This window comes from Oppia nitens, unplaced genomic scaffold, assembly GCF_028296485.1.
Source record: "Oppia nitens isolate AA-2021 unplaced genomic scaffold, nextdenovo-longstitch-racon4-pilon3 scaffold6_pilon_pilon_pilon, whole genome shotgun sequence".
NCBI classification, from domain to species: Eukaryota; Metazoa; Arthropoda; class Arachnida; order Sarcoptiformes; family Oppiidae; genus Oppia; species Oppia nitens.
Genome location: NW_026533250.1, coordinates 950,113 through 962,673, shown reverse-complemented (window position 1 = coordinate 962,673; position 12,561 = coordinate 950,113). Strand labels below are relative to the sequence as shown.

Genomic DNA, 12,561 nt, shown 5'->3' with positions numbered 1-12,561 from the left:
TTGTTGATAATGCTAGAGAGCATAATCTAAATTATATTTAATTTTTGTGTCTAAAAACTTAATTTACAGAATCAGTCGACACCTAATTAGTTATATATTTACAATTCATTGATCTACTGATCAAATTACTCATCTATTAATCACTCACATAAATACTACATAAATTAAGTTTATTAAAAAGCAAAAAAACAATATTTAAAATATTAATAAAAATTATTGTCTATTTCTCTTAAAAAATAAAATATAACTTTTTTAGACAATTCTATTTTACTGTAATTTTTGATGTTTTATATACTAAAGTTAGAAAATAAAAAAGCGGTTCACAAAACAAACATTCAAAGATTGTTGGAAAATATTTATATAATATTATGTGTATTTTTCAATGATTGAATAACTAATGAGTTTAGGATTAACAAATCAATACATTAAATGTTAACTTTACTAATGAAACTATTTTTATTTGTAACACAAAAGTTGAATAATAAAAGGATTTGCAGATTATATCGATTTTATAACTTTATTACAATCATCTGGTAGTGAATACAATAAATATATTTATACAAATTTGAGTTATTATTAAATTTATTTTTATATAAATTTTCAAATTATTTTCGATTTCATAAATATTTGAAATTCTATTAATTTAATTTTAACAGACAATTTAAATTACTAAATTATAAATCTATAAACTAACTGTACTTACAGTAGTAACTTACACTTTATAGATAAATTGAAACTTGAATTATGATAATTTTGATTTAAACAAACATTTTTGGGTTTTGTATTTTTTGTTTTAAAAAATATTTGTATGCATTATATATATATATATATATATATATATATATATATATATATATATATATATATATATCAAATGGTTTTAAAATACAGCTGAGAATTTGGGACAAAAATAAGGAATAAATATTTAAAAGCAAATAAAAATCTTTAAGAAGATTGTATTGCAATGTATTGTATTGTTTTATATTTGTTATAACTTAAGTCTATTTTACTTTTATATTATATATTTGCCAACAGTTGAGAGCAAATATATTATGGACTTTCAGTTGATGTTTAAATTTGGAGACATTTTATTTTTTATTTAATTTTTGGATATAAATAGTATGTATTTCGAGAGATAAAACAATACATTAAGTTTGACTGAATCTTATTTCACTATAAATCTTCACTATAATTCAGTTTTACTTTATTGAAGTGATTTTAATTGAAATATTAACTCCAGAAATTGATTTTTTAAAAATAATTATTGTATCATACAATATATTTATAATATTTATATATTTATAATATTTATCAAAAAATAAAATATTTTTATATTGATTATAAGGTCTTAATCTGAGGCAATTGATAATCGATAGTTAAATACAGAATTAAACAATTTGCTGAAAAAGTGACCAAAAACTAAATTATTATAAATATATATTGATATACGATATTAAAAATATTATTAGTCATAAAATTGCTATTTAATAGCCATATAAACCATTAATTTTCTTTTTTAAATAGTAATTCCTAAATTATGTTACATAATTATCTGGTATATCATACAAACTATAGTTGCGATTGGGGGTAAAGCCTGGAAATTTTTAAGGAATTTTCTCACTTTTATGATTTTCAAATTTTGAAAAAATGCCGTAAAAATGAAATAATAATCGACACCCACAGTACCCCCAAATTTTTCGAGATTTTTGTCAGTTAATCACCTACCCCCACCCTCCAGTATTCCCCCCCCTACACCAAAAAACTTGCGCAATTCTGCATACATACATATCATATACTGTAGTATTTAATAACAATTGAAATATTGATTAACTGTTTATATCTGCAGTTTTCCTGATGAACTTTTTCGTCATTTGACAGAAAATTAAATTAATTAAGAAATAAAAACGTCATAATTAGTGTTGAAATAAAAGAGAAATTTATAAAATAATAGAGAAATTTCTAGCTATGGAATCCCTATTTTAATCGTTAATTTTGTTATCTCGATATTTGCTATCATATAACAAAACATTACCGTAAATATTATTATTAGTATTTTAATTATTAATTAAAGTAAAAATTGAATTAATTAAACTACAGAATGATATACAGTATAAAATAAAATGATGAATATAATTTTACAAAACTAATTATTATTAAATAATTATAATTATTTTATATATAACATTTGTGTAGTATACTGTATTATATGTATAGTACTTTATTACAATAACTATAAATATGGGGATCCCATAGTATAACAATAAAGTTAAATTTCTATAGAAATTTATTCCTGAAAAATTTTCTAGAAACTTTCCCACGGAAATTTATTAGAAACTTTCTATTTGCCCATCTCTAGTCGTTATCATCACAATTAAGACAACGTTTTCTTTCATTAGTTACAAACCCATAACAAAACTATATTTTTAATCAATATTTTTCTTATCAAACTTATTATATTTAATTTATTTTTTAAAGATTTATAATTAACTATTTATTAAGTATAATATGCAGTAAATTATTATTTATTATAAACTCAATAAAACATAGTAAGTATCTAAAGTTACTGTAAATTTAGGTCTTAGTTTGTGTACTATTTTGAAGTTAAAGATAAAAATTAATAATTCAATAGAAATATCATAAAAACCAAATGTACTTTAGTTTACTATTTAAAAAATATATTTACAAATTAGCGAACATATAATAGAAAATTTGTATTTATAATATTTATTGTTTATATGTAATTTGATAAAAGTAAATTATGTATTTGTTTGTATAAATTATCATCATTTAAAAAATAATATTTTTATATTTGCTAAGAGATTATGATTTTAAAATGCCGTCCATTTGTTTGTCTGATTGAAATCTAGACAGCATTTTTCAACTGTTAAATTAGTATATAATTTATAAAGCATTTTTTATTTTATAATATAATAATTTTTAAATTATGTACACATACTGTATATATTATAGTACACAATATTAGTTATAACTTTGCAATTTTGATTTACTTAAAGGGATAACTTTCAATTTTAAGTTTTAAAAAGTTTTTTCATTAGTAATAGTACTGTATTGTACTTTACATAAAATTATACATTTTTTCAATTAATTTGCTGATTATACACTATATCTTTGAAAATAACAACTTTAATAGAAACCTATTATCGATTATCATCTGACATACGATGATTGTAATGAATACTAGAGTTGGATCTTATTTTCAATGAAATTGAGTGCACTATTGAACAGCTATTGAATAATATAATTGAATGAAATGTATAACAGATATAACGGACAAAATTAATGAAATCTTAGACTAAATACAAGAAAAAAGCGATAAAAAGGAAAATATTATGTTTTTTGTTATAACAAAACATTACGCGATTGCAGTGAAGCGTCGTATAAGCGGTAATGGCATCGATGACACCATTGTTTGCTATTTTATATCATTACTATTATATAAAAGTAATTATATTATACGGTTTGACTGTTTTTAAAAAATAACAATTATTATTATATATCATAATTAAATGGTAATTAATAAAATTAACTATTTAAACTAATTTTTAATTAAAGTATTTATATTATAATTAATTTGTTTATACTGTATATTTATAAATATTGCATAACTTTATAATGATTTTATTATATGTTACTGAATTTTAAAATTTTATTTTTCTAGTACTAAAACAGTTTTTAAAGTTTGATATCAAATGTCAGTCTCCTATAAAGTGCTAACTTTATAAATAAATTAGATTTTATGAAAATAACTGCAAATCAAGTATTAACTCAATATAATAAAACTGAGAAAATATAATTATTTGTCATAAATAAACAAAAATATTACATTTCTATTTTGATATTTTTGCATTATAAATAAAATTGCATATATTATAATAATATTATTAAATTTTCATTGAAACAGAAAATACGTAAGAAAGTACATATTTACTCAAAACAAAGAAATATATTTTATTTGAATACATAATATAAATATGTATCAAATAATTCAAACTCTATATAACTTAAATAAGTTTTTAAATTTTTTATTTGCTGTGAGTAAGTGACAAAATTTCAAACGATATATACTGTTTATATATATATAAAGTGAATATCAAATTAAACATCGATTGAGTGATAATGTGATAAAAATGCATTTATCTGTTGTGTGAATACATTTGAATTGTCAGTCACTTAACTAAGCATTTGACGTAATCTACATTTGATAGCCTATATTGTATTGCATACAAAATCCAATTGTATTAATATGTATTAAGTATATTATAACGTAATTGAGACATACAATTGTGTCGAGTGTTTTGTTTCAGTCTTTATAAAATATATCAATGTTTAACATTAATGACAAAACAATAAAAATACAAATAAATAACAAGAAAATTAGTTAAATTGTCTCAATATTTAGATATAATATTATAAAATCTTTAATATGTCTATTTAAACATAATAAAAAATATTATTAAATTTAATTTTCGTTATAATTTTTTCTAATATTAAATCTAATTAATATTATTTTTATTATTCTGCCAAAAAAATAACATGTAATTAATAAAAAGTGTTTTTTATTTATGGTAATTATATATATTGTATAAACCTACAGTATAAAAATAGACACATACAGTATATATAGTATTTAGTAGCAAACATTCAAAAACTTTATTACATGTTTGCATAACAAATATTTAAAAATTTCTGGTTATAAAATTTTATTTGTAAATGTATTATATATTATATAAGTTAATTATGATATACATTATAAATTGAAAGCATGGAAAGACGTGACCAGGATAAATTTATATAAATTATTGATCAAACTGTGAATTTTGTTTTTATTTATTATGACAAACAAAAACAAAATTATTTTATATGTTATTTATTTCTATTCGTTTATTTTTATATTATAAAAATAAATTACATTCCTTTATGAATAATTATAAGTTATAATAGACAAAAGTGATAATAGGTAGTATACGTATTAAATAATACATGATATGGTATAACATTTACAAATAAATAAAAATGTAAAAATAATTATTATTATTTTACTATTATTTTAAGTAAAAATCGAATAATAGGGTAATTTAGTATTTAATATCTATTTATATAAAAAGTTTTATTTATTTTAATACAAAAGTTTATAAGTAATTAAATTCATTTAAATCAATATATGCGTGCTATAAATGCTACAAATCATTGCTTCAATTTTTGTGTATTAATAATATTAATTTAATATTGTATTAATTTGGTTATTAAATGAATAAGTTTTCGAGCAAATAGATATTTTGTTGAAAAATACATGATAATTTTAAAAAATAAATAATTTAAATTATGTAATTTGATTAGATTTTTGTTATATGTAATAGATAAAAAAATTAAATATAATTTTTAATTGTTTTACTTAATAATTACTAATAATTAGTATTACAATTTTCAGTATTAAATCATTTTTTAATATAATATAATAAAACAATTTTTTAGCTAAACTTAATATTTTTTATAGATTAAATTAATATATGATTTTAATAAAAATAAGCTATAATATTTCACTGTGAATTAAAATAATTCAAATGTAATAATATAATTTTATTGTTAATTTAAACGTTTAATGTCTTATTTATGATACAATTTTTAGAATTTTGTATGTTTTGCAATTTTATTACCAGAAAAAACTATAATACTAAAATAATATTAGCAATTTGATATGATATCAAATTAAAGCTTAAAGTAATGTCATTAATATAAATTATAAAAAAAAATTATTTTAATTATTTTGTAAAATTTATAACAGAATCTATTTAATAATACATTTAAAAGTATAAAATGTTATAATTTATATTTATTAACTTACTGTTTATAACATTTTTTGATATTTAGTTATATAAAATGTCATTATTTATTTATATTCTTCATTCATAAGTGAAAATTATACGAAAATTGATTTTATTTTATAATAGGATATTTTTATAAATAACATAAAAATTAATTAAAATTATAAGTAAACACTAATTTATTTATTTTTTTAATAGTAATTTTTATAATATAAACTTAATAATTTAATTTGTATTTCATGTTTAATTATTATTTTTTATTATAAATACTATATTATATATATATTATAATTTTATAATTACAACAATTTCTTTAAAAAATGTTAAATATAGTACTTAAGTGTTAATTTACTAAATTTAATGTTATTTTACACTATAAATTAAAATAATATTTTTCTATTAAAGACATTAAGTAAACAATAAAAACTAATTTAATATAAAACTAGTTGATACAGTATTTTGTTTAAATACTCAAGTATTGTATATTTATTATAATAACAGTTATTTAATGAGATGTTTTCATTTTTTACATTTTTTATACATATTACATGTTGCATATTAATTTAATATATTGTAATTATAAATAATAGAATTTTTAATATTAAAACATTAATTACATAAAATACTGAAAATATATATTATTATATTTTTGATATTTTATTAAATAAACATTTTTAAAAATATTGTATACTTATTATTTTAATTATATTTATTGTTTGTTAAACAAATTCTAAAAATAATATTGTAATTAATATTGATTGTATAAAACAACATTATATTTAAAATACAAATTTGATTTTATCTAATTTACTAAGAATTTAGTTTTAAATTTATTAATTAATATTTCTTATAAAATTCAAATTAAATTAAATTTATAAATGTTATTAATAGTAAATTATCTTAATAATTTTATAACATTGAAAGTTTTTAAAGTTCTGTCATAATAATAAAATATGTTTATAAAACTTAGTTAATCTTTTATAAAACTTAAGAAAACAAATAATAATTAACTAACTTATTGTAATATTTTTAAATAATTTATTATTCTTTGGCAAAAATTAAAAATATTAGCGGAAAATGTTTAGAAATTAAACAAAAACTATATATTAAATAATTAATATATTTAATACAGTAATACAGTAATAAGTTTATTTATTAAGTCTTAATCATTTTTATTTAATATTATTGAAGTAAATTGAAAGTAAATAAATAATATATTTTATATAATTAGTGATGTATCGTTTGCAAAATGCGCAATTGCATGGCTCGGAAATTGGTGAAATTGCCGCAATTGCAAAAAGCTCGATTGCGAAAATCACAATTGTAACATACAACAATTTATAATTTTTTAAAAATTAACAAAATTTAAATGGCAAAGCAATATAAATAAAAACATTAATTACTTTATCATAAAATGTTGCCATCTAAAAACCATGTAAAAATAATAATAAATTAGTAAATTATCTTAATCTATAGTAAACCACATTTTTAACGTTGTCAAAGTAAATTTTTATACATTCCCTCATACGCGCAATTTTAAGCAATTGCAGCAATCGAAAATTTCCAACACTATATATAATAAATAACTTTTTAAAACTAATTTTTTATTTGAATCACTACTTTAAAAGTTTTGGTTAAACTTTAGTAAAAAATAATCATAAAATTAATATTTATTATAAAAAAAATTTAAACTAGAATTTAATATTATATATTGTTTATAGAAAGTGATCATAAAATAGTGAACAATACATAAGTAACTGTTTATTTGATTCGTTGTTTTATATTTTCACATCACTTACATCTAGTAAACTGAAAACTATGGTCTGATTGAGAGAAAAAAGAGAAAGAGAGACAAATAAGCGAAAGAGAGTGTAATCTAGAAATGATCGCACAATACGTGATATGAATGACAATATATACTAAACTTAATAAATTAGAAATAAACAATAAATTGAATTTATTTTTATTATAAAAAAAATCATAACATAGCTCTACAATCAATGAATTAATATTATTATAATACTATATATATTTCCGATATTTATTTGTTTATTATGGAGTCTAACAGTTTATTTTTTATTATTATTTTTAATTACTATAAAATAATTTTTAAATTATATAATTATAAATATGTTTGAGTTTATTAATATTAATTGATGTCTCAAATGTTTAGAGAATTATTGTTTTAATTAAGTTAAACAATTGTTTCAAATAAAAAGTTTAAGTAATAACTAATTTTTAAAAGAAAGCGATGCAAACAATAATTATGTTGAAAACAAATGCAACAAACTGTCTCACTTTGTGCTAAACCAAATCTATATGAGTTGCACCACAAATACATAGATATATCATAGATTATACTTAATATATACAAACAATACAAGTTAGTGTGTATAATAACTATGCCATGTAAAAACTCCGCCCCTTAAGCATTAGACGCTGTAATATTGCGCGCATATATATTATTGACTGTGTTATAGGATGACATTGTGTGACATTGAAAACAAACTAAGTTCACGTGTTGTTTAAGTACTTTTAGATTTGTGATAACAAATGTGATTAATAAATAGTACTAAATAGTGTGATAAATACAACACAATATTAATAACAATCAATTATGTGCAATAATATAGTTTTTAAAGTTAATTAAAGTTAATTAAATTAATTAAAATGTCTAATAATAATAATAAAACTAATGTACCGATTGATATTAGACTCCAAAAATTAATAATTAATAAATGGAAAGAAATGAAAATAATTAAACAAAATAATTATAAATTGACAAATATTGAGATATACAGAGACATCGCTCAACAATATCAGGTCAGCATTTCCAGTGTCAAAAAATATGTGTTGTCTGGACCAAAGCCAATAAAGCACACTAACGACAGACCATTAAAGTATGACTTTATTAATGATGACTATGAAATAATTGACGGAATTATATGTCATTTGAACAAACATTGCAACCAATTTGTGACAATGTTAGACATAATAATGAATCAAAAACAGATGATTCAAATATGCAATTATCGTTTAAAGGGTGTTGTTATAACACTTTTAGTAAAATTTTGAAACGAATGGGCTATAAATACAGTTATATTATAAGAGAGGAGATTATCAACACTCCTAGAATTCAGGAAAAAATTAAGCAATTTTTTCTGAATAAAAATGAAATAATTAAAACTATTGTGACAAATGATGGCACACCTGTATTTGTGTGGCTTGATGAGTGTTGTTGTGATAAAAACATTGTACCAAAGAAAACATTAGTGACAATTGACCCAAATAAACGTGAAAAAACTAATAAAAGTTGTGGAAAAGGGCCAAGATTTAGCGTAATACACGCGGGAAATGAAGATGGATTTATTAATGGCGCCTTAGATATTGTTTATAAATCTGAAATCAATGCCGAAATATTTGAAAATTGGCTGAAAACTAAACTAATGCCTAATTTAGAGAAAAATAGTGTTGTGATATTTGACAATTGTTCTGTACATAGTCGTCAATATAATCGAATGCCAAACACATATGTTATTATACAGTGGTTGTATGACAATAACGTGCATTATGACTCAAATATGAATAGAAAACAATTGCTTGAAATAGTAAAAAACAATTCAAAGCCACCACAATATTATTGTGATGATATTATTAGAAGTTTTGGATGTTATCCACTTCGGTTGCCACCATATTGTTGCGACTTGAATCCAATTGAAATGCTTTGGAACGATTGGAAACAAATTGTGAAAAAATTTAATTTTAAAAACAATTGTGAAGACTTTAGAAAATTATTAATAAAGTCATTTGATGACATTAGACCTGAAGTTTGGCCGAATTCTGTGAGACATGTGGTTAGGGAAGTAGAAGCGCCATATTGTGAAAAATTCAACATTTTTAATGTTCAAAATCTTCCAGAGCATGATTATGCCTTTAATTTTTCTAATTATTAGTATAAAAAGTGTTTAATTATTATATAATATGTGATTTTTATTATTATTATTATTTTTTATTGATTTTTTGTTTTAATTTTTTGTGATTAACAGTATGTCTGTAATTTGTTTTTTTAAAATTTGTATATGGAAATGCTCACTAGCATACTCAACTGGTTTATAAGCAATATTTAAAGTCAAACATAGTTTTTATGTATAATTTTTTTGTGATAATAACTGGTCATCAATCTAGTCCTCCTATTGATTACCGTCGGATCAAACATGTGCCACATTTACGACAACAACAACAACTTCTTCACGTTTAAGATATCATTGACGACATAATGTCAGTTAAGGATTCCTTTCATATACATCTGAACAGCGTTTGTATGCAATTTAAACTTATTATAGTGATTGCAACCAAACTTTTTGCCCAACAATTGACACAAAATGATCAACTCTTGATCTTGAAGATTTATGACACTGTTAGACATCATTTACGAGTGCAACCAAACTGTGATCAATCAATGGCGAAGACAAACAACTTGTGGACAATAAAAAATTTGTTATTATTATTGACGACAATCTCTACTACAAGAGTATGCGTTACGAGTGGTACCAGACATGCAAAGAGCTATCATTGGGTTTCGCTATAATTATGATCAACACTTCACTGGAATTGTCACTCAATGGTAACCGACTTAGAGATGAAGACAAACGATTGCCCGACGATGTTATCGTACGAATGTCTGAACGCTTTGAATGTCCGCAACCGTCGGCCGAACCGTTCGAACAGAAAACTTATTTTCTTAGCGCTGACACAACTATTGATCACAAAATCGACGACTCATTGATTGAATTCATTACCGATGCGAAACCAGTTGTCGATCAGACTATTCGATCGCCAATAGAGGAACAGTTGAGAGAAAGGCTTAATACAGAGTCGAAGAATAATGTTATTCACAAAATTGATTGTCTTCTGCGACAAAATGTTGGTCAACGCAGCGGTCAAATAATATCTACATTTTGTATTTTATATTAAATATATATTTTTTATAATTAATTAATTAATTTTTTTATATAATCCATATAAAAATTAATGATTTATTAAATACAAATTTTAATAATTTTTAAACTAAAATATAATAAATAATTAATATAATTATAAGTAAAATTAAATTGGAATAATTGTTAAAAATTAAAATATTAATAAAAAGTTATAATTTCATATTATATAAGTTTACTTAATTAATATTCAAATAATATCTTATATATAAATCTTTACATTATTACTTTACGCTTTATAGTATAACACAGCTATACAGTAATATATATGGGAGCAATATTATAAGGTTTAATGCTTAGGGGGCGGAGTTTTAATTTTTATTTGTATGTATATATTAAGTGATATATCTATGTATTTGTGGTGCAACTCATATAGTTTTGGTTGAGCACAAACTGAGACAGTTTACATAATAAGATTACAGATTACATAATAATACATAATAAGACAAATTAAATGAAATAAACAAATACTGTATAAACTCTGTTATACTAAAGTAATCAATATTTTAGAAAATACAAACAATTATATCATTTATTATTTTTAAGAAGTAATCAACTTTTAAAATATTAATATAAAACTTATTTTTATGTAATTTTTTAAAACATCACAAATTCTTTAAAATGTTAAATTTATTACATTTTACACATTATTATTGTCTATATTTTTAATGAGATCTATCTGTCAGTCCCTCAAGTGTTTATTTTACACTTCTTTATACAAACTTTTCAACTGAATACTCAAAGGACTTGATTTTTTGAGAAATAATAAATTAATGTTTTTTAAAAACAGATGAGATATCCATTTTATCAACACTTTTCTCGTTAATATTTATGATAACATTTTAAAATATATCTTTTAGTTAGGGATTAAACAAGGTTTTGGATCTTAAGGGGGTATAGAGTAAGTAAAATAGAAAAATCTTGAGGAAAATAAGGGGTTTTTTATTACATTTTTAAAAATTTCAAAATTTACAGTCGTCACGAGTAAATTCCCTAAGAATTCCCTAAATTCCCTCTAAAAGTATAAAAATATTTTCAAAGTATTTTTTTAATTTATAAAAATAAATAATTCTGCCTTTAAAATGCAAAACTTAAAATAATAAAATTAATTAATAAGCATAACTAATTATCATTGTCTTAATTGAACATTAATTGAACAAATAAAAGCATTTTTAAGTTTATCAGTTACATAATTTTATTAAATAATTTATTTTAAATATTCGATAAAAACATAGAAAACACTTAATTAACAATTATTACCTAAAATAATCATTTTTATAAATTAGACAAAATTTTGATCCGAAATTTTTAGAGCCATTTCTCATCGTTTTTAAGCAACAATTTTCCAATTTTATAAAATCCTAAAATCTTCGTCTTAGGGAATATTTGTCGCTAAACCGATTCAACCCAACATTGATTAACCCCTGCTTTTAGTATTTTAAAGTACTAAACATGACTTTGTAATTATAATTAATTAAATTACTTAATTTTAAATTTTAAAAAATAAACATCTATAATACTAGTAATTGTATATTAAGATATTTTTAGAAAATATTAACTCTCTATTATTGCCTAAATTAAAACTATATTACAAAAATATGAAAATATAATTTTTTAAAACAAATTTATTAAATACATTTGTTTAATCAATTTATTTCTAATAATATATAAATAAGATAAAAATAATTACTGTATTTGTATTTTAAAAGATAAATATAAAA

General features: G+C 20.5%; 1 protein-coding gene across 1 annotated transcript; it reads left to right on the top strand.

The window, feature by feature from the left end:
• The first annotated feature begins 8,788 nt into the window (after positions 1 to 8,788).
• On the top strand, positions 8,789 to 10,101 carry LOC128962377 (uncharacterized). The gene is made up of 2 exons (XM_054308749.1): positions 8,789 to 9,589; positions 9,940 to 10,101. The coding sequence occupies exons 1-2, from the start codon at positions 8,789 to 8,791 to the stop codon at positions 10,099 to 10,101; spliced, it is 963 nt and encodes a 320-aa protein (XP_054164724.1).
• The last annotated feature ends 2,460 nt before the right edge of the window (positions 10,102 to 12,561 follow it).

Coding starts and splice junctions, on each gene's coding strand:
- LOC128962377 (XM_054308749.1), top strand. CDS start 8,789: ATGTCATTTGAACAAACATTGCAACCAATTTGTGACAATGTTAGACAT. Junction 9,590..9,939: donor GGAACGATTGGAAACAAATT/GTGAAAAAATTT, acceptor AATGCTCACTAG/CATACTCAACTGGTTTATAA.